This window comes from Meles meles, chromosome 7 (assembly GCF_922984935.1).
Source record: "Meles meles chromosome 7, mMelMel3.1 paternal haplotype, whole genome shotgun sequence".
In the NCBI taxonomy this organism is placed as follows: Eukaryota; Metazoa; Chordata; class Mammalia; order Carnivora; family Mustelidae; genus Meles; species Meles meles.
The window spans coordinates 97,199,549-97,222,687 of record NC_060072.1 but is presented as its reverse complement, the minus strand read 5'-3'; the positions used below and the strand labels follow the sequence as shown (position 1 = coordinate 97,222,687).

Here is a 23,139-nt window from a genome sequence, read left to right as displayed (position 1 = left end):
TGAAGATTGGTGGGATTGGAGAGGAAGTGTCTCAGGCAGAGGGAGAAAAATATATATGCAAAGGACTGGAGACCTCAGTGCATTTTAGGAATCTGAGGAATTAGTGTGTGGTGAAAACATGGAGTTTGTGGTAGGGAGCTTGAAAAGGCTAGGCTCAAGGGAGAAAGTCTCTGTAAACCTTACTGTAAATTTTGGACTTGACTCTGAGGACAATGAGAAGCCTTTGAAAGGTTTGTTTGTTTGTTTTTTAAGATTTTATGTATTTATTTGACAGACAGAGAGAGATCACAAGTAGGCAGAGAGAGATGGGAGAGCAGGCTCCCTGCTGAGCAGAGAGCCCGATGCAATGCAGTGCTGAATCCTAGGACCCGGAGATCAGGACCTGAGCTGAAGGCAGAGGCTTAACGTTACCACTGAGCCATCCAGGCACCCCAAGCCTTTGAAAGGTTAAGTCAGGGACATGGCAAGGCATTTTTGTGCTTTAGGAAGTTCGCTCTGGGTGCTGTGCCAGGATGGATTGGAGATGAGGAGAACCATATGTAAGGAGACTAGTTAGGAGGCTATATCATCCAGACTAAGGATGATGATAGCTATAGAGATGAAAGGGAGTAGGTAGTTTGAAAAGATGTAGTAATCGGTTAAATAGGACTGGTGAGAAAACAAAAGAAATTAAGGTTGGCCACCAGGCTTCTGGTATGCACAATTGGTACTGTATGTGTTTGAACAGATGATAGTATTATCCCTATCATAATGGATATCACACTGTATTTTGTTATGAGAGGGCAAGGGCCATATTTGTCCTCTTAATCAACAATGCCTAGCACATGTTTCTTGCCTGGCACATATGGTAGCAAGCTTCCAATAAATATTTATCGAACTCAAATTTAACCAAATAGTGGTACTGGAGGAGGAGCAGGTTTGTGGGGAAAGCTGACAAGTTCAGTTTAGAACATCCTACATTTGTGCTACTTTGGGCACTGTGAAATATCCAAGTGCTTTTCAGTGGACAGTGGATTAAACTGGAGCTCCAGAGAAAGATCTGGACTGGAGATAGTGTACTCAGCAGCACATGGATGTCATTTAAGCTGGGGAGAAAATAAGACTATATATATAGAGTGTATAGAATTCAAAGGGCACAAAATCTATGACAGACCTCTGCGGTTTAAGGAACAAGCAAAGTCCTTCCTTATTCAACAGAGAAGGGACTGGTAAGAAGGTAAGGATACCTTCTTTGTGTTTGTTGAAGGAGAGAATAGTCAATTGTGTTGGCTGCTGCTGAGATGTCAAACAATATAAGGCCGACAAAGCATCCCTGTAAAGTCACGGGTGACTCTAGGGAAGAGGAGCCTCACAGAGGTGAAGGAGTGAGGGGAGAAGAAATGGAGACCTCCATATGTAGGCAACACTTTCAGGAAGTTTGACTGTAAAGAGGAATAGAGAAAGATAGGGTAGTAACCCAGGAGTATAGAAAAGGGGGGGTTGACTAAAAATGGCTGAGACATGAATACGTTTAAAAGCTCAGGGGAAGGGGCGCCTGGGTGGCTCAGTGGGTTAAAGCCTCTGCCTTTGGCTCACGTCATGATCGTCATGATCCCAGAGTCCTGGGATCAAAGCCCAATATTGGGCTCTCTGCTCAGCGGGGAGCCTGTTTCCCTTCCTCTCTCTGCCTACTTGTGATCTCTGCCTGTCAAATAAATAAATAAATAAAATCTTTGAAAAAAAAAAAAAAAAGCTCAGGGGAGGGAAGCCATAAAGAGGGAGAGGATAAAGTGCAAGAGTTGGCAGAGAAGGCAGAAGAGGAAGAGATGTGAGGACTTAGCAAACACCAGCTGAATGAATGATGAACGAATGGGATGAAGTTGGGGCTACTGTGGAGGTGGGGAGGAATATTTGAGGGGTAGGGTTCTCCACATGATAAATAAAAGTGGAGCCTTTTAAGAAGGAAGACCCATGTGGCCAGATCCTGATGCTGGGGACCAGTCCTTGGATCACGTAGGAGAAGGAGAGCTGGCTCTTGGATGTCGCCAAGGGGGAGGGGCAGTCCCCCTTGGCGACCTCTCCAAAGCCAGACCTAGAGCCTCACATTGTGCAGTGGGGAAACTGAAAGAAGGGCAAAACAAGAGTGGTTAGGTAAGGGGGAAGCATCAGGGTATGTTTTAAAGCCCTGGCAATGGAGAGTGGACGTCAGTTCCCACCTTCCACCAAGGAAAAGCCAACATCAGTCCCCCATCCACCCCTCTGTGTGGTCACGGCACACTGTAATATTTGTCCAGAGTCCTTGATTCAATTGTAGTTAATACATGTATTGTGTCATTAGTTAAGATCTATCCTTAAGCTCCACAAGGGCAAGGGCTGTGTCTAACTCCATCCCCTCTCTTATCTCCAGGACCTAACACTGTACCTTTCTTTTTTTTTTTTTTTTAAAGATTTTATTTATTTATTTGACAGGCAGAGGTCACAAGTAGGCAGAGAGGCAGGCAGATAGAGAGGAGGAAGCTGACTCTCTGCTGAGCAGAGAGCCCGATGTGGGGCTCGATCTCAGGACCCTGGGATCATGACCTGAGCCGAAGGCAGAGGCTTTAACCCACTGAGCCACCCAGGCGCCCCAACACTGTACCTTTCATGCAAGAGGCGCTCAGCCAATCCCTGTTAAGAGAATGAATGAAGGGACCCACACAGCAAAGTAGGACTCCGCCTCAGAGACTCTGTACAGAGTATTGTTTCAAGGCCTCTAGGCTCCCAAAACGTAACCTGGATTGAGAGGATGGTGGTATTTTCACCTCTTTCTCTAACTTGGAACCCCTTTATGTTTCTCCCAGCCACTTTCTCTTTCTCTCTACTTTGGTATTACAGTTCTCTGGCTCTGGTTTCTCTGTCTCGGTGTCTCTCAGAGTCTGCACAGGAAGCACGCAGCTTTGGGTCTGAGGCTATTGGAGACGGAAACACTGGTGCCTGTGTACATTTAATAAAGGTCACAAACTTGTTTTTATCTTTGTCATTAATTCCTGTCTCTTTGCCTGCGTTTTGTGTCAAGCCTGATTCTCTCTCCTCATTTTCCTCTGTCCAGCTCAAAAATCCTACCACTATCCAGGACCCACTCCTCCTGCCCGTGGATTTTGTGACGGGCCCCAGAAGTTTCTTGGAGGACAATCACCAAGCTAGCCTCTCTCCCCTGATTTCCTGCCCTGCTCGCCTCTTAGCTCTGCTGACCACATCCTCTCTCACCTTACTTATATACTTCCTTACCAGTCATATCACTGGGGAGTTCTTAGTCCTCTAAACCTGTAGATGACCCCCACCCAGGCTCTCTGCTTTACCCTCTGCTCTCATTCTGAGGTTCCTGTCCTTAAGTTTCTCCCTGTCTCCCTACGCTGCTCTTAGAACCATGTCTCTCTGCTTGGAAGCAGCCTGTCGCATCCTTTGCTGGATCTCCAACACCCCTTTTTCCCACAGGTGACAGTACTGACTACAATGCTGTCAGGCCGGTGGTGGTCGAGTACCTGGGGGAGCCTTGGGCTGGGGTCCCAAAACCCTCCTCGGGGATCCCAGCTCTGTGCCCTCTATGCCTTCACTTACACTGGGGCAGATGGCCGGCAAGTGTCCCTGGCTGAAGGGGACAGGTTTCTACTACTTCGAAAGACCAACTCAGACTGGTGGCTGGCAAGGCGCCTGGGAGCACCCCCCACTTCTCGACCCATCTTTGTCCCAGCTGCCTACATGACAGAGGAATCTATCCCATCCCAGAGCCCAACCACCATCGCCCCCAGCCAATCCCTCTGGACACCTGGTGAGTACTCCCTTCCCCTTCCCACCTCCCTGGCTTCTAGGAATTATTGGAAGGCTCTCTCTCCCTCAAGGCCGCTGCTGACCCCCTTCTCTTATTTCCCTCTGATCAGCCTACTCTTCATACCCATTTTACCCTAGAAAGTGTAAGAGTAGAAGGAGAGGCAATGGGGACACTAAACCATTGCCTCTCCTTCTACTCTTACACTTTCTAGGTCTCATGAACTTTTGCACAGCCTTCCCTGCTCTTGCCTTCCTTGTGAATCCCCAGGATGAGGGATCCAGCCAAGATCACCCCTCTGATTGCCTGCCCCCACTCTTCCCATTTCTCTGTTTCCAGGGCCAAAAGTGTTTCATGGCTCCGCGGAGGAGCTGCACCTGTCTCAGGAACCCCCAGGCAGGACCCAGACCGCCTCTAAGCGGCCTCCTCCTCTTCCCCCCAAAATGTGTAGAAGCGTCAGTGTTACCAATTTGAGGCCTACCCTCCTGAAGCCCTTCCAGGAAGGAGCAGGTGGCAGATCCCTCTCTCAGGAAGACTTACTGCCAGAGGCCAGTGCCAACACGGTGAGTCACAGCCCCTCTGAGTGGAGTAAGGAGTAAACAGTTATTTACTGCTGGGCCCTGTTCTAGAAGACAGGCAGAATCTCTGCCCTCAAGGGATTCCCATGGGGGTGACAAACACAGGAGCTAGTAACTGTTGGTACTGGTAAGTGCTACGGACAAGCATGAACGTAGAGAGTGATGGAGGTAATCTGGGAAGGCATCTCCCAGGAAATGATATGTAGTTGATCCAAATGAGGAGGAAGACTAGCCTGAACCCAACTAAGAAATGAGAAGGAATCCTAGCTGAGGGATAGCAAGTAGCAAAGAGCCTGAGCATACACAGAACCTGGCAGATGACAGAGGGACTGAGAGGAAGCCACCGAGCTATGTTTTTCTCTCTTCCTCCTGACTCCAGGCCCAGGGCAGGGCTTTTCCTCTGTCCCATCTTCCTAGCTCAGGTCACCGGCAAGTGCCACTGAGATTCAACTCCCTTGCTCTTGAAGACTCAGCTCCTCCCCTCTCTCTTACTTGCTGGTGGGTTAAAATGGCCCCTCCTCTCTCATACTCCCCCAGTAGGGGTCCCTGACTCCCCCTCCCTCTCTTCCCTTTCACTCTGGAGAACTTGAGGGTAGGGCGCTCCCCTCAACAACCCCCCCCCCCCCACCACACACACAAAAAGCCGGTTCCCCTTTCCTGAGGCCCTGGGGTAAGGGCGGGGTGGGGGAGGAGGGAAGTTGGCAACAGGAAGTGAGGAGGAGAAAAGCAATGACTGAAGGAGAGAGAAAAAAAAAGCACCCAGCTGGGGGCTGGGGTTTCTTCCCAGTACCTGGGTCACCCCGGCCAGGAGCTGGGGGTGAGAAAACAGTGGGGGAGAGAGGAGGAGGTGATTAGGTGAAGAGAAGATTGGGGGAGGGGCACCGACAGAATTAACTACCTTTTCTTCCCCCTTTCCTGCCAGGCAAGACCCCAGCCCCTCATGTCAGAGCACCCTGTGTACTGCAACCTAGTGGACCTTCGCCGCTGTCCCCGGTCTCCTCCCACAAGCCCTGCGTGCCCCCCACTACAGAGGCTGGACTCCTGGGAGCAGCACTTGGACCCTAACTCCGGACGCTGCTTCTACATAAATTCGCTGACCGGCTGCAAGTCTTGGAAGCCTCCACGCCGCACTCGTGTGCGGGAAATGGTGAGACTTTCCCTCCTGCCTGTTCCTGTGTCCCCTCCACCTCCTCCTTTCCCCTACTGAACCCCAAAGCGGCGTGTTTTCTCTCGGGGCTGCCATCGGAAAATTGCCCAGAAGGGTGTTGAGAGCGGGTTGAGGTGGCAGCTGGCTGTAGCCTTGCTCCTCACCCCACTCCCCAGAACACTGGCTCCATGGAGGGGACGCAGACCCTGAATAGGGACAGTGGTGTCCCACAACCTCAGGCAAAGGGCTCAGAATCTGACAAGGCGACCCCGGAACTGCTTGGCCCCCAGGTGAGATTCCCCTCTCCTCCTGATCACATGCAGGAAAAGCCATCTTTTCATTACTTTATTTTATGCAAGATGTTCATCTGTTACCCATCCCACCCCCTGCCTCTCACCCACATCCGCACCCCTGTCCCCCCTATAGGGGGACTCCTAAGTTGACATTTCCTCCACCTGTTTCTCCAATCCCCTCCCCCAGGGTTCACCCTACCTCTGCCCCCACACCTTCCAGCTCCACCCCTCAGACGAGCCTTCAGCCTTGCAGCCCTCTCGACCTCTGCCCCAGGTCCTGGACGACCCCCACGTAAGTCACTCACTTCCTTGTGCAGGCCAAGATCCTCACTGCCCCACCCCCCAATTCCTGCTCCTTTAGAAACATCTTCCTCTTTCTGAGTGTTCTCTGGGTATCCTCTCTTACGCAGTCTACCCCCACCCCAACTGTAAAGGACCTCACTCCTGGGTCATCCCCCCTTGGGAAAGCCTTGGCGGCTGTGGGGGGCTCTGGGTGGCTTATAAATAACACCCCTTGCTCCACTCCCCAGGAGGTGGAAAAGTCGGGCCTGCTCAACGTGACCAAGATCGCCCAGGGCGGGCGGAAGCTCAGGTGACGAGACCCGGGAATACCGCAGGGGGCCTGGGCGGCTGGATTCCGTAGAGCCGAGTGCGGGGAGAGCGCCTGCCCCAGGCGATTCCAACTGACTTTTGCACTACTGCCATGCCCCCTCCGCCCTGCAGGAAGAACTGGAGCTCGTCTTGGGTGGTATTAGCGGGTAACAGTTTGGTGTTCTACCGGGAGCCGCCGCCCGCCGCGCCCTCCTCAATCTGGGTGAGTGTGAGGGAGGGGAGGTGGGGGCGTGCCGGAGGGGTTCGGGCCAGACTCCTACGGCCTCAGGCCAACTGTGGGGCCAAGGTGGAGCAGGGGGGAGTAGGGGAAGAAGCACAGCCTCCTGTGTCCTTGCGGTCCCTCGGGTGGGAGGGAGGCAACGAAGGGAACAGCGCCGTGGCCTCAGTTTCTCCTGATTGCCAGGGACCAGCGGGTAGCCGACCCGAAAGCAGCGTGGACCTGCGCGGAGCAGCCCTGGCCCACGGCCGACACCTGTCCAGCCGCCGCAACGTCCTGCACGTGAGTGCCTCCCGCGCGTACCCCAAGCTACACCCAACCCGAAGGTGCTCCCGGTTTCCCCGCACCGGTCTCCCGCTCCTCCTCCCAGCTTTTTGTGCTTCTCCCCGCTGACTCAAGCAAGCCCTGTCTCCGCTGGTCCCTCAGATCCGCACAGTCCCTGGCCACGAGTTCCTGCTGCAGTCAGACCAGGAGACCGAGTGGCGAGCCTGGCACCGCGCGCTGCGGGCGGTCATCGAACGCCTGGTGAGATGGGTGGGAGACGGTGGGACAGACCCCGGGGAAAGGCTCGGCCCGGGCGGGGTAGAAGGAGTGGGGAAGGAACAGTAGGATTCTGGGGTGGTAGGGGGCAAGGTGGTCGCAGTGTAGACCACCCTGTGGTGGGGCTGGGACGCGGGAACCCAGCAGCCGGCTAGGATCTCCTTGCGTCGAGCTGGGGGTGCAGATTTCTCTTATTCTCTCTTCCAATCTCCGACTCGGCCCACCTTGCCCTTCCCGGTCTAGGATCGAGAGAACCCCCTGGAACTGCGCCAGTCAGGTTCGGGACCCGCAGAGCTGGAGGAGCTGAGCGGTGGGGAGGACGACGAAGAGGAGTCGGAACCTGTGTCCAAGCCACTGCTCCGGATCGGCGGCCGCAGGAGCTCCAGTGAGGGGCGGGGCTCGGGTGGGCGGGGCCCGGGGGCGCGTCTCCTGGCTCCTTCCCCACCGTGACTCTCGCCCTCATTCCACCTGCTCCTATAGGTCGGTGTCCTGAAGGAACAGAGCAAAACCGCGTTCGGAGCAAACTGAAGCGGCTCATCGCAAAGAGACCACCCTTGCAAAGCCTGCAGGAGCGTGGGCTGCTCCGAGGTGAGTTGGGCTGGGCCACCGGGCCCCCTTCTCCTTCATACCTGCTGTAGTATTCTTGCAAGCACCTTTATGTTACTGATCTGGGCATTAGCCCACTTCGTGGATGAGAAAACTTCAGTGAGACTCACAGTAGAACTTCCCAGAACTAGATTAGCGGTTTTCTGCTCCTCTACTGCGTAGTCTGGGGGAGAAGGGGGGTACCTCCTGGCAGGGGCCTAGAAAAGGTGGTCAGGAGGGCCAGCCCAACTTTGGGGTGAAAACCTGTGCTGAGAAGAGCTTTCATGGGTGCCACTGGCTTTCCCCCTTACTCTGTGCCTCTCCAGACCAGGTATTCGGCTGCCAGTTGGAATCACTGTGCCAGAGAGAAGGGGACACCGTGCCCAGCTTTGTGCGGCTTTGCATTGCTGCTGTGGATAAGAGAGGTCACTTTTCCAGAGACCCCACAATCTCCCCTTCCAACAGGCCAAGGCCGAGAATTCCTCACCTCCCCCAGCCTAGTCTTCCTTCTGCCTTATTCCCCTCCACCCCTGCATCTCTCACCAGTCCTCCCCTTACACAGTTTGGAGCAGGAATCCTTATTTTCTCCCTGCCTCATCTCCTAGGTCTAGATGTGGATGGCATTTACCGGGTGAGCGGGAACCTGGCGGTGGTCCAGAAGCTTCGCTTCCTGGTGGACAGAGGTGAGAAAGCTTGTGGGCCTGTGGTGGGACTTCGAATTTCATGCCTCAGAGCCACAGGCAGTCTCTCAGGGAGCTGACAGAACAGCGAGGTCTGGCTAGAGCTTCATGTCTTAACTCTTGATCCCTTCTCATCCATGTTGCAGAGCGGGCGGTCACCTCCGATGGGAGGTACGTGTTCCCAGAACAGCCAGGACAAGGTACTTACGTGGAAGGCCCCTCAGACCCTTAAACCATCTGATATCCTCCCTGCTCCTTCTGGATTCCTCTATGTCCAGGCCCCCACCTCTGCTGCCTTGCCCCAGAGTGGGTCTCCTAGGTGTTTCTGTGGTCTCCCTTAACTGGATCTTCTCCCAAACTCTTGACCTCTCAGTCTCTGGATCTTTCTGGCCCTTCGTGAGCCCTGAGCCCCTCTATACCTCCTTCTCTTCCCAGAAGGCCGATTAGATTTGGACAGTCCTGAGTGGGATGATATTCACGTGGTCACTGGTGCTCTGAAGCTTTTTCTCAGGGAGCTACCCCAGCCTCTGGTGCCCCCATTGCTGCTGCCCAATTTTCGTGCTGCCCTTGGTAAGGGATGAGAACTTTGGGCAATACCCTTGGTATGGGGGTGGGGCATGAAGGGTAAAGAATAGAGTTTCCCTTACACCCTTTTATCCCATCCTGAGCACAGAGATGGGAAACAACTTTCAACTCCTGTGCCAACTCCAGTTATTCTTTTGAGTGTGAATGTCCAGAAGTCTGACTAAAGAAGAATTCTAGAGCAGCAGTGGGGGGATTCCTGGCTGGCTCAGTCGGTAGAACATTCGCCTCTTGATCTCAGGGTTGTGACTTTGAGCCTCATGTTGGGTGTAGAGATTACTTAAAAATAAAATCTTTTATTTTAAAGATTTTATTTATTTATTTGACACACAGAGAGAGAGACAGCGGGAGAGGGAACACAAGCAGGGGGAGTGGGAGAGGGAGAAGCAGGCTTCCCAATTAGCAGGGAGCCCGATGCGGGGCTCGACCCCAGGACCCTGGGATCATGACCTGAGCTGAAGGCAGACGCTTAATGGCTGAGCCACCCAAACATCCCTTAAAAAATAAAACCTTAAAAAAATAATAAGCTGCAGTTGGACTCCGTGGAAAAGCAAGCTGTGGTACGTTAGTGGTGTCTTCCATGGCCGTGGAAAAGAGTAGCAAGTTTACCCACCCTGCCCTAGCACCTTCCCGAGCCTCACCCTCATGCCCTTCCCTTCCCTTTTTCTCTCTAGCACTCTCTGAATCAGAGCAGCGTGTCTCTCAAATACGAGAATTAATAGGTTCAATGCCCAAGCCTAACCGTGACACTCTGCAGTGCCTCCTGGAACATTTATGCAGGTCAGGGAGACTGGACGTCTCTGCACACGGAGGGAGGGTAGAGTGGGGCATGCGTGGGGACTGGGTCCAGGTGCAGGGAAGGTAGGGGACACCTACATTTCTCTCCTGTTTAGTGGGCAGAGGGAGGAAACAGGTTACTCTGGGCAGGACATCAAGTGGAGAAAATGGAGATCAAGAGATGCCCCGGGATGCTGTGAGGGAAATGATGGCCTCTCACCGCTCCATCCCCAGGTCTCTTTGTCTCCTGTTGGGACCGTGCTCATGGCTTATTTGGCTGAACTGAGCCCGGGCAGTGACTTCTGAGAGAGGAAAGCTGTTTGAATTAGAGCCACCCAACCTGGGAGCCAAGGGGACTCTAGGGGCAGTCTCTGAGGCTGGGAAGAGGCAGACATCTCCTGGGTTGTCTCTCCCAAGTTGTATCCTGAAGGTTTCTCTGCTGGTCCCATCTTCATGCCCCTTGCAGCTCTCTGCTTGGTTCCCTACAGCCACCACCCCAGCCCTTTCCTGCTCATCCCTTCGAAGGGTTAGACTTATTTGATGTGGGGAAGCTGCTGCCTTATAGCCCCTCCTCTTGGTCTTTGCCTACAGGGTGATAGCACACTCCGATAAGAACCGCATGACTCCGCACAACCTGGGAATTGTGTTTGGGCCAACCCTGTTTCGGCCAGAGCAGGAGACATCTGACCCAGCCGCCCATGCCCTCTACCCTGGGCAGCTAGTGCAACTCATGCTCACTGACTTCGCCAGCCTTTTCCCATGACTGGGGCGAGGAAGAAGACAAAAACGTGTTTCCACTGATCTCTGATGGCTACCCTTTGGTGGGGGTGGGAATAGTGGATGTTCTGTTTTGAGGACATCTCATTAAATCCTGTGTCTCCCAGATGACTGTCTCTGTGAGTATGACCTGAGGGGTTGGGATGGGGTGGGGGAACCTCCCTAAAAAGGGAAGTGGGTGGGTTAACCTCTACTTCTCTTCTTTTTTTTTTTTTTAATTTTTTTAAAAAGATTTTTTATTAATTTATTTGACAAACAGAGATCACAAGTAGGCAGAGAGGCAGGCAGAGAGAGAGGAGGAAGCAGGCTCCCCACGGAGCAGAGAGCCCGATGCGGGGCTCGATCCCAGGACCCTGAGATCATGACCTGAGCCGAAGGCAGCGGCTCAATCCACTGAGCCACCCAGGCGCCCCTCTACTTCTCTTCTTGTTCACTGTCACCACCCCCCACCCCCAAGACAGTAAAGTGTAAAGCAGGGTGCTTTCTGAAGCCGTTCCTTTATTATCCAGAAACAGTGTCATTATCAAATTCCTCCCCAGAACATATACAGAAGGTATACAGCCCGAACCCATATCTCCATCCCTGGGGCATCCCACGGGGCTCTGGCTCCTCCTCCCAGCTTCTCCGAGGGGATGGAAACCCCTTAGAAAATGGATCTATGGTTGCTGGGATTCCTCACTCTTCAGGCGCTAGAGTTGAGGAATTGTGTCTCCCCAGGCAGGGATCCCAGTAAGATACTCATGTTGCCCACGGCCATGTTGGGGGGCCCAGAGGGAGGTGGGGTGTGTTCAGAGCTGTCCCCCTGATCATGGGAAGGTGGAGGACTCAGCCCCTGGGCCTCATCCAGAATAGCCACAAAGTCCAACTGAGTGTTGGCAAGGTCAAGAGAGTCCAGAGGGTTACACACCTGCCCTTCAGGAGGAGCATACAAGGCAGGACCCCCTCCCAGCCTGCCTACCTCAGGATGACCACAGCTGGGGTTGGTGCTCCCTGCCTTGAGGGTCCCATAGCAAGTGGGCAGTGGGGGCAGAAGTCGGGGTGGTGGTGTTACCCTATGGGGGGACTTGCTTGCCCCCACTGCAAAATTTTCATGGCAGGGTGGAGGGGTGGGATAGGAGCCCGACTTGTGATTGGGCAAGTTAGGTGCAAAGCCAGGTCCATACGTGGCCATTGGACTCTTGGCAGGGCTGGGGCTAACCTGGGAAGCCCCTAGAAACTTGGGACTCTGGTAGAGAGTTTCCTGGACTGGGGGATCTCCCCTGCCCCCACCTTCCCAGAGCAGTTCCTGTTGAGACTGAACATAATTACACACCAGCTGAGCCTTGAGTTGTCCTGTGGAGTGAGTGGGGGAATCAAAGTCCAGGCCAGGCCTGGGCTCTGAAGGAAGATAATCAGGAGGTGGCTGGGTATAGGCACCTGACTGGTGATATTGGGGAGGGGGAGGCTGCGGATAGTGGGAGAACAGAGGCTGTGGGCGAGGAGGCCCGTCACTGGGGTGAGCACTGAGGCAGGGCGCCAGTCCTGTGGAGTCAGAACCCACTGGACACCCTTGTTCGGGCTTGACCTGCACTTGTCCATAATGTTCAAGACGAGGACACTGACTGTAGACTCCAGCTGGAGCCTTGGGGCCTGGGTACAGCCCAGAGTGGGAAGGGAACTCACCCCATGGTTCAGGGGGGTGCTCAGGATAGGAGACCTGCTGGGGACAGGGGTTCAGCCCATAGTTGGTGGGTGGACCAGGCCCAAGAGGCAGGGAGCCTGGACCCCTAGCTCCATATGCTTCAGCTGCTGCCTCCTCAGGTCCCCCATATCCCAAATTATCAGTAGGTAGGAAGTCCATATAGGGGTTTAGACCATTGCCCATAATGGAGGTCCCACCTTCTGGCTCCTCCTGCAGCCCTCTGGTATCCATGGTGACATTCTCAGTGATGCTGGGGGGCTGTGGTGAGTAGACAGCGGTTGGGAGTTGGAGATCGAAGTTCCGTCCTCCCCCTGTCACAGTGGGGGGTGTGTGGACACAACCCAAGCTCTTGAACCGCTGGACTCGGGCTGGGGCAGGGCGGTCAACAGCCCGGGCTGGGTCACTGGCCCTCCGGGTGACCCCTGCGTTGGCATTGTATCCTGGGTACTCAGCTCGGCTTCTCCAGGGAGGTGCAGGAAGGCTCCCCATCCGGTCCAGGCTGGGTGCTGCCATTGGGGGGGTACCGCCTCCCCTGACTGAAGCATACCTTGCCCGGAGCAGGTAGTGCTGGGTTGGCGTGAGGCCGGGCAGAGAGGATGCCCCATTCTCGGGCGGGGATCCAGGGGGGTAAGGGGAGGCCAGGGAGGAGCGGCGGCTGACCGTATAGGCTGAGCTGACACTGCTGGAGCTGCTGCTGCGCCGGTCAAGAGAAACCGGGGGGCCCAGGCGGCGCGACACAGGGGTGCCTACAGGTGATAAGGAGAAAAAGCAGGGTGGTCAGGGAACCCTCTGAATCTCACCCTGCCTTCTCGATGGGACGCCCCTGTCCTGGAATCCCAGGGATAGGCTCCTTAACTCTGACCACTCAGTTCTGTCTCCTCCCATTCCCTTTCTACGTCTGTGTCACCAGGGGTTCAGAACTGCTCCCTGTGAACAGTTGTACGCGTTGCACACTGCACAACCCTAAGAAGCAGAATTCATGTTATACTTTGTATAGCACAGTTACCTGATAGATGGAAGGCAAGTGTCTGAGGAAGGGGGGGTCTTTCTCTAATTGTACAAAGGTGCAACCCTTCGGAGGGAAGTCCTTCCAACTTCAGAGAAGGTCCAGATCTCAGCCCAACAACTACCCCCACACCCAGGTCTCACCAGTATGGGTCAGGCTGGGCAGTTTGAGGCCCCGGGGCCCTATCGGCCGAAGTTGATGTAGCTGGTCCAGTCTGAGGTTCTCAAGGCGGCGAAGAGTGGACAGACCAGTGCCAGCAATGCAAGGCCCCTCATCCAAGCTGGACAGGTCCTCAGTGCTGCCCCCTGCATTTCCAGTCATTTCCACACCACTATCTGTGTTGGCTGCACTGCCGGCGGGGGAGTGGTCGCTGCTGCAAGACGACTGGGCCCCAGGGCTGGGCTGTGGCTTCTGGTGGTGGAGGATGGGGGGTTGGAAAATGAAGGCTGAGGGCAGCCCCTCCCCACTGCCCCACAGTTCCCTGAACTGGTGAGTGGCTCAAGCCTGTGTCCCAGTGACTGCTGGGATCAAGGGAAAGCTTACAGGTGTAGGGAGGGCTGAGCAGGTGCAGGTCAGGGGCAAACTGGAGCGATGTTGAAGAGAAGGGCCTAGGCTGGAGCACAGACTGCCTGGGCTCAAATTCGCACCCAGTCCTGTGACCTTGGACCGTTTGTCTATATGCCTGAGTTTCATCATCTGAAAATGTGGAGAGTAAGTTCCTTTTTCACGAACTTGTTGTGAGGAGTATATGAAATTATAATCATGCAGTATAATCATACTACATGTGAATTGTACACGTAAACTATACGTCAATCAGGATAATATACTAAGCCCCATATAAGAGTTTGTTGAACCAGTTCAGTCATTAATTATACTAGAATCTCTCCATTTGGGGTAACCCAAATTGGGATAAGAGACTGGAGGACTGGCCACAGGGGAGGACCCGGAAGAGTATGGAAGGGACTGGAAGGATGAAGGCGGGGCAGGCGTGGCACGGAGGCAGGGGTTGCCTGGGTCAGCTCACCACAGCGCCCTCCGGCACGGTCAGTCTGCTCTCCTCCCTGACGGGGCCTCCATCCCGCTCCCTCTTGGGCTCCACTGTGGACAGGGATGGTGCCCTGGGCAGGGGGCCGTCTCCTCGGTGGCGCTTGGTCACATGGGCATCAGGACCGTGCACGGTCTTGACATGTTTCCGGAGCGAGCTGGGATCTGTGTAGCGTTTGGTGCAGCCCGGGAGCTTACACACATACGGCTTCTGTTGGGTGGACAGTGAAGACACCAGGCAAAGGAATCAGAGCAGGACAGTGCAGAAGGAACAGGAAGAAGACGTGGCATCTGTTGGGGATGAGGGGGCAGGGAGGAACACACAGCACCCAGGGAATTAAGGAGAGAGTGGGGCCCTTGGGGCAAAAAATGAGAGGATCAAGGGAAAGATTAGGAAAACTGACAGCCCAGGTCTGTGAGGCCTCATAAAGTCAGGGGTTAAGGGACCGCGCGTCCCCTCCAGGTCGAGTGGGTCTATTTAGATCGGTCCTTTGGCTGGTTCAAGGTAGGGAGTGCGGTGTTTACATGGAGGTTCATGGTTTCAGAAAGCCCTTATCCGGGTGAGTTCGGTAGGGGGTGAGTTCGGTAGGGGGCAGGGACTCACCTCTGTGGAGTGGGTGCTGGGCTAAGGAATTTCTTATGAGGGAATCTCCCCAATGGCTGGCTTCTCAAGTGGGGAGGGTCTCTTAGGGGGGGATTCACCTCATTGGAGTGGGTCCGATTCTGGTGCTTGGCTCGGTCACTGGCATTGCTGAAGGCTTTACTGCAGCCCTCGTGCTCACACATGTACGGCTTCTCACCCGTGTGTGACCGCAGGTGCGTCTTCAGATTTTCGAGGCGTGAGTATGACTTCCGGCACCCCTCAAACTAGGGGATGTTGGGGTCAAAAGATAGCTCTCAGACAGAAGGACAGGGAGATTAGAAGAACTGTAAATCTCACAAGGGACCTACATCAGAGACTGTAACTCAAGATGGGAGAGCAAGGCCCAAAATTCAGGGACAAGGGCAGGCAAGAGCTGGGCAAACCGAAAGCCAGAGGTGGTGTGGCGGCAAGCATCTCCCCGTCAAGCCAGAGCAGATCTCCCTGCATGGGGATCTTAGACTGGCTCAGGATGGGGTCAGTCTGGGAGTGTCTTATGTCCTTGACACCGAGCTTCTCCATTAGGTCAAGTAGCAGACGCAGTGCAGTGTCTAGGGCCCAGAGTACTTTTGGGTGCCCACAGACCCTGGGATTGTGACCTGAGCCTGAGCGGAAGGCAGACGCTTAATAGACTGAGCCAACAAGGCATCCCAGAAATATCTTTTTTTTTTTTTTAAAGATTTTATTTTATTTATTTGACAGAGAGAGAGAGATCACAAGTAGGCAGAGAGGCAGGCAGAGAGAGAGGAGGAAGCAGGCTCCCTGCGGAGCAGAGAGCCCGACACGGGACTCGATCCCAGGATCCTAGGATCATGACCTGAGCCGAAGGCAGCAGCTTAATCCACTGAGCCACCCAGGCGCCCCACATCCCAGAAATATCTTAATTTCTTTTAAAAGCAAGGGAAAAATAGCTTTTAGGGCCAAGAAAATGTCCTAATATACCACATCAATATGTTCATCTTTATACTAACCCAGTCATAAGATAGTTTTAAAATATTTGTTTATGGTGGCAAAAGTGCCTAGGATCCATGAAAGTCATGAGCTCTGCCTTGACCTTGGGGAGCCCCGGTTTAGGGAGGGACCCTGGGCTTGGGAAGCAGACGCCTCACCGTGCACTTGTGTGGCTTCTCGCCCGTGTGTCTGCGCATGTGGACCACCAGCATATACTGGGCTTTGAAGGGCCTCAGCTCCCTGGAGCAGCCCCCCCAATGGCACACGAACTCCTTCCGCTCCCCATGGATGTGCTCACTGTTGATGTGCTGAAGGAGGAGACACAGAGGCTCTCTGAGGTTCCCTTTTGCCCCCAAGTCCCAAACCAGACCTTCCCGGGACCCCTCTGCCACCCACCCCGCCAGATTCCTCCAACTCTCCACCTCATGGGGGAAGAGGCTGCAGAAAGACCATCACAGCTGGCCCCTCTGTTCTCCCGTGTTTCTAAAACACAGAGATAGCTCCCGAGTTTCTACCAACCCAACTGGCCACTCAGCCTCTGACTTTGGTATTCTGGGACCTACTGCTCTTAGCCTCACTCCGCAATGTCCCACCAGAATGTCCTACAAGATCCAGCCAGCATTCCTGTTACCCCCTGGGGCTCACGTGCACCAGCTGCTCTTGGGAGTCAAATTCTTGGCTGCAGCCATCCCAGCGGCAGTCAGTCTCATACACAGATTCAGGCTCCGGCTTCTCCTCTCTCTCCAGGTCCTCCCGCCCATCCAACATCCCCAGCAGGGGATCCTAGACAGAAGAGGCAGTCCAAGGGTCACTGGGGTGATAGCTTTTGTTTAGTTCAGGTTTCAGAGTTAAAGTCACCCCCCCCTTACCTGTGTGCCTGTGGAGTTGGGGCTGGATATGTCACCCTCCAAGGGCTCCTCTGGGCACTTGCTCACCAGCAGGTCCAGCTCAGACTTCAGCTTCCCCAAGGGAAGAGGTGAGGATGATGAAGGTAGAAGTGGGCAGAAGGAAGAGAGAGCCCAGCCAGGTCTTCCTGCCCCGAGTGCCCCCACCCAAGCAGCTGGAACCCCTGGGTTTGGAAGAGACTTCCTCCTCAGACTGCACTGGGATGGGCAAAAGGCGGGATCTCATTTGGAAGAGTCTGATTCAAACCCCAAGGAATGAACCCCAGCAACCATACCCCTTTATGTTTCTGCTGCTGAAAACTTTTAGAGCCCCTGTCCTTTCCTCACCTTTCCCCATAAAATCCACCACCCGCCCGCCCTGAGCTGAGGGAAATTGGGCAGCAGTAGGAGGACTCTCACCTGGCAAGTTGGGAGGGGTCCCCGGGACTGAGGATGTGGCATCATCCCACCTTGAGTGGGGTCATGGGGACCACAGGGCTGGCCCCCGAAGGAAGGTGAGGTCCCTTTTTGGTGATTCATCTGGGGTGGGAATCCCAGAGATGGGCTGAGGAGGAGGAGGAAGAGGCAGTTACTTAGGACTATCATCTCAAAGAATTCCAGGAGTCCTTGGGCTATTTTGGAGTGTTTCTGGAAGACGGTATGGGATGTGGTTGAGGCAGGCCCAGGAAAGCACCAAAGGGGGTTTCAACACCTTTGAAGTGATAAGGATTAGGATCGGTCAGGTGCTTTGGAGGGCTTGAGGCTTTTAATGGGGTTTGGTCAGGTCTTTAGCCCAAGGCTCTCTGCACCTCATGGTGCCGATGGAGAGGTGCCCATAGGAGCCCCCGGGAGATGCACAGCGTGAGTTGATGAAGGCCACAAGGGAGCTGGGTGAGGTGCGGATGACTGTCTGCAGGTCCAGGCTGGCGTCTGACAGAGGTGAGATGGAGAGGGCCCGCTTCTTGGTCAACTTGACTGCACTTCGGGGAGGAGGGAAGAGTGGGGCTGGGGCAGGAAACAGAGGAGACAGCTATGGTAAATGGGGCCTGTCTCTATACACCCAACCCATGGGTCCTGATTCTCAACAACAGAAAAAATGACACTTGACTCTGCTTTGCCCTACTGACCCCATCTGTGACCTCCTAATCGTGCTCTGACTCCTTGCTCCAGTCTCCAAACATTTCCTCTTCCAAGTTAGATCCCCTGCCTCCTCGCCACCCCCCCCCCCCGCCCCCAACACAACTTTCTCTTTTAGAACAAGGTCCAGAAGGGCAGGAAGGGAAGAAATGTTGCCTGAGGCCTCACCCTCAGTGCAGCTGTTGGTCTCTCTGGCTGGCCCGTAACTGTGGGGGCCAGACATGAGGTTGGCCTGGTGGCAGAAGGGCAGACCAGGCAGTCCTAGAAAAGAGAGATAGCCAGAATGGGGAATGGGAATGAGGGATACATAAGGCCAAACCTTGAACCACCAGGAGAGGCCTGATCCCATATCCCAACCCTATAATACATAGAACTTCAAATCTTCTTGTGGATTAGAGACTGGCATGGGGTAGGAGATAGAAGAGGGATTCCCTAGGGCTGGTTGAGAACGCTGCCAGTCCTCAAGGCCTGGAGATTGGTATTTGCACTGACCTTCTGTCCCCATGCTGGGGGCCTGACTGGGGAGGGGCCGGAGACAGCAGGGCTCGCCATAGCTACTGACCGGAGGTGGGGTCATCGAGTTGAACATGGTGTCTCAGAGGAGAGTGTGGGGACTCTGCAGGAGGAAAATAAGATGAGATAACTAATTCAGGTATAGAACCTCGAAGACATCTGCCATGGGAAATCAACGTGAAGTGAGCATCACTCAGCCAGGGTGAGGGAAAGGAGAGTCCCAAAGAGGCAGAGGCTGTTTTGAGGATCTTTGTGGGAACTGAGTTGGTTCTTTGCCTGGGTGGTCTAAGCGCCTGTGTGTGTGTGTGTGTGTGTGTGTGTTTAGGGGGGAGTGTTATGGACTAATTGAGCCAGTATGAGCCTCAAGTGACTTTATACCATGGCCCTCTATTTCTTCTTGCTTTGACCATGGACCAGCTTTGAGGGGTAGGATGGGGGGAACTCGTGATGAGCCCCTTTGCCTTCATTTGTTCCTGCCCAGCGACAGGCCCTCTACAATCTCTCCAGTATCCAGCAGAGGGAGCTCTCGCCACAGCCCAGAAAGAGAGGCTGGTGGGGCCAGGAGCGAGCACAGAAGATCTTTTTCTAAGGCAGAAAACTGTGTATGGAATGGGATAAGGTTTCTGAGGGGAGCCTCCCCGGTCTGTTGAGTACAAAGAGTGGAAACTGGTGTTATCCTGGGGTAGTTTGAATCTGGGCGCCCACCTCCCTTGGTCTGTTTTGGGGGAGCAGGAAAGGACTGTAAGAGAAGGCTTTGAGAGAATGAAAAAACAAAGTCATCATCCATCAGAGAAGAGTTGTGAGGGAGAGGGTTCTGCCGTCCGCTTTTCTCCTCAAACTCCAGTTTTCGTTCCACCCCGGGTTTTCTGGCCTCCCGGGACTGAGGGTGGGGTGGGGCGGGGTAGGGTGGAGAACGACCGGGAGCGGGCAGGCCGGCGCGCGGTGGGTGATCCCGGGATGCTGGGATTTAGGGTGAGGGCGGGGTAAGATGGGGAGAGGAACCCGGACCCCATGACCCAGCCCAAGCCCCGCAGCCTGGATTGTACCCTTCCTAACTCCTCCTTTCCCAGCGGAGAGCTGGATCCCGCATCCAAGACCTCCCAACTCGACCTTGGCACTTTGTGTGTGTGAGGGGGGGCACAGCTGGCTGGCAGCTGGATGGGGGGGACACTTCTCCCTCCTCCTTCCTCTATGACTCACCCAGGGGAAAGAGGCAGGGGCTCGCAAACGACCCCCCAAACACTAAAGAGACCCCCAAGCATGCCTACACGGTCATCTTCCTGTGCCACTGCCCAGCCGCAGAAGAGCCGCGATGTAAGTGGGGCGACATCCCTCCTCGCCCACGCGTGCCACAGCCCACCCACGTCTCCCCGTCACACTAGTGACAGGAAAATTTTGCCAACTTTTCCAGCTTCAGTTAAGTTTTTCTGGGGTGTGGATGAGAGCGCAAGATGGGGCAGGGAGCTCTAGGGTTGCCCTGCTGGATCCCTGAATCATCATCTGTGTCTCCCTATTTTCCAGAGTCCCCCTCGCACCCCCGCTCCCCAACTCCCAGGAGTAGGCCCCGCCCCCTTCTCCAGGTCCCGCCTTCCCCGCCCCCGTGCCTCCTCGGCCCACCCAAGTCGCCGCCGCAGGCTCTGGCTGCAGACTGCTCAGCTCCCCCCGCCCGCCCCGGGAGCCCAGTAGAGCGAGCCGCGGTGGAGGGAGGGGTGGGTAGTTGAGAGGCGGGACACATTCTTCCCTCCTCCCCTCAGCGCATCCAGAAAGCTGGCAGTGGCGCCCGGGGGGCGGGGGGCACTGTTGAAGCGTAGGGGTGCCCATGGCCGGGTGGAAAAGAAAGAAGAACCCAGAAACTATAGGAACAGAAAGTGGCTGGGTAAATAAAATAAGGTGTGTATGGCCAGAGAGAGGAGTCAGGACACCTTAGGTTCCTGATTATCACAGCTGGCTTCCCAAGGGTTAACCCCTCCAGACCCCCGGGAACCCCTCAGTGACGTCAAGGGCGAGGTCTGTACCGCCTGGTTGGGGATTCCGGAGAGATAATTGGGGGGGGGGGGTGTCTCCGGACCCCGCCTCCATAGGGAAAACCACCCTAATTCCGGCCCTTACAACTCCCTCGGGAAATTGCCCCGCCTTCTCCTTCCACTGGACAGTAAAGACCTATCCTATGAAGACCCCAGTTCTCCAACCCCGAAAAACTTAAGTCCCCAGTCACTCTGGGATCCCCTTTCCCTAATCCTGTCCCCGAAGCTAGCTGCCCAGGGCGGATTGTTTCGGGGTCACCGGGCCTGAAAGAGGCTTCAGAGCGGGGAGCCAGGGCAGGCAGGGTGGTCTGAGCCAGAGGAGGGGCCTCGGCCCCCCGCTCCCGTTGGGGAGGGGGTTCCAACGGGGATACATAATCAGGCAGTGGCCAGTGGTCCCGCCCAGTCCCAGTAGGGGTCTCCCTGTGGCTGGCCCAGCTGTCCTGGTGGTCCTGAGGTCAGAGGGTCAAGACAAGGTCTCCTCCGCTCCTCCTAAGCACCCTGACCACAGTCCTTGGGGACTCAGGAGTCCAGATTCCTTGAGGAGTCTTTCTAGGGCCTAAAGGAGACGCTGGCCCCTCCAGTCCCCTTCCTTATCCAGAACACACTCCTTTCCCCGAGAACACATGCACCGGCAAGCTCATCTGTCACAAGACAGGTCAAGGGTTCAAGACTGTCCGTCCCCCACCGGTTTGTCGCCTCACACACACCCACCTCCACCCCACCTAGGGCTCTCTCCTTAGCTGTTCCCTCCTTGCAGAAACACTGACGTCTTCCTGCCGGCGCTCAGGACACACCTGGAGCTCCCTCTCTACCACGCAGACCTCACCTGGAGCTCCCTCTCTACCACGCAGACCTCCAGCTAGCAGTCCCTCCAGCCTCTTCATCCCAAACTCATGAAAGTGAGATGTTTCTAATAGATGGAAGAGGCGGAGACAGACAAAGAGATCCACGGTTGCCTGAGACAGAAACACAGAGACTGTCAGAAGAAAAAAAAAGATACAGAGAAAGGGAAATACAAATGAAAAAATTCTTCAAACTTTCTATATCTCACGCAGGCTCTTCCACCCTCTTTTTGCCTCTGTGCCCCAGGGCTCCCTCTTGGCTGGGCAGAGTCCCTCGCATGCAGGGCATCCCCTCGGGCCCCCTCCCCCACTGCTCCCAGGTGGTCCCCCGCCGGCCCCCCTTCTCACCTCCTTCTGGGCGCTGGGCTCGGGATGCGCGGTCCAGGGCTGGAGTCTGGGCTGGGGGGTGTGCGATGGGGAGGGGGGGCGGACAGGGCCACAGCAGCGCAGCCTCAGTGCCACCCCCACCCCCCACTAACCTGGCCGCCAGCCCTCCCGCCGGCCCAGCCCGCCGGGCCGCGAGCCGGGACCACCCGCGAGAAGCGCAAACTTTTTTTTTCCCTTTTGCAAAAACTTTTTCTCGCTCAAGCAGCTGGCGCGCCGCCGCTCTTCCCGCTCGCCTCTCACCTCCCTTCTACTTCCCTCCCTCTTGCCGTTCTGGAGGATGAGGCGGGGTAGCTAAAAGCAAGAGAGGGGGTGCCGGGCTTATTGCACCCCCAGGACCCCCAGGATCCTCCCCCTCCCTTGAGGGACCCTATACTGCCTCCCCCCCCCACGCTGCTGGTGGTGGGCAATAAATCCCGGCATGGATCCTTGGATCGGCTGCCCACGAAGAGCCCCCCCCCCCAACCCCCAAGCTAGGAAAAAAACTAAAAAAATATATTGGGAGGTGGGGGGCGACGAAGTTCATCCGAGAAAGATATTATTGGAGGTAGCGTCGTCGACTTTGGTTGGGGCTATCTGAGCATTCCGCCATCCTGTAGTATACCACTGCTGGCCTCTCTCAGTGGAACAAGAAGGGGTTAGGACGGTTAGGACAGATTTGGGGTTTGGTGCAAAGAAGACTGGAACAGAGTTGGCTTAGAAGTGAAGGGTCTATAGAGCATAAAAGAGAGGAGGCGTGACTGAGGCTCTGGGTGCAGAGTATGCGGTTCACAAGGTTACTAAGGAACCTTGGGACGCGACCGAAAAGAAGCACTGTTCCGCGGAGAATCCCCGCTCTCCTTCATCTCGAAGTTCTGGAGACTGCGGGCACCTCCGCACCTTGGTGCCGCCCGCCCTCTGCAATTCCAGGCTGTCTGCTCCCTCTGCTGGCCGTTCTGGCACATGACACTCTCGGAGTCTCCCAGAGAAGACCCTGGGAGCTGGAGTAGGAGGCTTTACGGGTTACCCCACCAAAGCCCAGTTAGGAGCCCAGGGAGGGAGTTGCATGAGCCCAAAGAAATGGAAAGGCACACTAGAAGAGGCTGCTAGTACAGAACGGTAGTGTCTGAGAGGGGAGTGCCTTGCCCCTTCGGATTTGTGGATGCAGGGGAAGGGGCAGCTATTTCAGTCCATTTGATCTTTCCTTATGAGAAAGGGGAGAAAACATGGTGAGGAAAAGGAGTCCCCTCCTTTCCTGTCACCCTTCAGACAGGCCTCTCCCATCCTAGCTCTGCTTCCAAGAACCACCTCCTAGGGCCTGGAGAGTTAGTAGGTTAACTGTTCTGGCTGAGGGACAAGGGGAAAAGGTGAAACTAGGAAGAGGTCTGAGGCCCTACCAATATAGGTAGTAATTGTAGAGGAACAGTAAGGAGTCCTATTTGACCCTCTCTCTCCCATATGACTTTGGTCTCGACACCAATT

General features: G+C 55.1%; 2 protein-coding genes across 8 annotated transcripts; one reads left to right on the top strand and one right to left on the bottom strand.

The window, feature by feature from the left end:
- Positions 1-3,275: 3,275 nt before the first annotated feature.
- Positions 3,276-10,680, top strand: ARHGAP9 (Rho GTPase activating protein 9). Of its 3 annotated transcripts, none has more exons than XM_046014067.1 (17): positions 3,276-3,787; positions 4,124-4,347; positions 5,285-5,509; positions 5,686-5,799; positions 6,023-6,094; positions 6,333-6,394; positions 6,526-6,616; positions 6,818-6,913; positions 7,058-7,156; positions 7,415-7,556; positions 7,652-7,759; positions 8,083-8,181; positions 8,362-8,439; positions 8,583-8,636; positions 8,872-9,006; positions 9,693-9,798; positions 10,387-10,680. In XM_046014067.1, the coding sequence occupies exons 1-17, from the start codon at positions 3,472-3,474 to the stop codon at positions 10,556-10,558; spliced, it is 2,193 nt and encodes a 730-aa protein (XP_045870023.1). In that variant the 5' UTR covers positions 3,276-3,471; the 3' UTR covers positions 10,559-10,680. The 3 variants fall into 3 exon arrangements, with proteins under 3 accessions (XP_045870023.1, XP_045870022.1, XP_045870024.1); XM_046014066.1 differs by having other exon boundaries at positions 5,990-6,094; XM_046014068.1 differs by lacking the exons at positions 3,276-3,787; positions 4,124-4,347 and adding an exon at positions 4,396-5,179 and having other exon boundaries at positions 5,990-6,094.
- Positions 10,681-11,075: 395 nt separating this feature from the next.
- Positions 11,076-21,990, bottom strand: GLI1 (GLI family zinc finger 1). 5 transcript variants are annotated; one of them, XM_046013928.1, is made up of 14 exons: positions 21,643-21,990; positions 21,279-21,428; positions 18,408-18,531; positions 18,084-18,176; positions 17,588-17,783; positions 17,199-17,343; positions 16,764-16,853; positions 16,540-16,677; positions 16,053-16,202; positions 15,006-15,170; positions 14,284-14,514; positions 13,803-13,955; positions 13,403-13,670; positions 11,076-12,999 (listed from the first exon to the last, which is right to left on the bottom strand). In XM_046013928.1, exons 3-14 carry the CDS (start codon positions 18,502-18,504, stop codon positions 11,255-11,257), a joined length of 3,471 nt encoding a protein of 1,156 aa, XP_045869884.1. In that variant the 5' UTR covers positions 18,505-18,531; positions 21,279-21,428; positions 21,643-21,990; the 3' UTR covers positions 11,076-11,254. The 5 variants fall into 5 exon arrangements, with proteins under 5 accessions (XP_045869884.1, XP_045869883.1, XP_045869887.1 ...); XM_046013927.1 differs by having other exon boundaries at positions 21,279-21,408; XM_046013931.1 differs by lacking the exon at positions 13,803-13,955 and having other exon boundaries at positions 21,279-21,408.
- Positions 21,991-23,139: the final 1,149 nt, after the last annotated feature.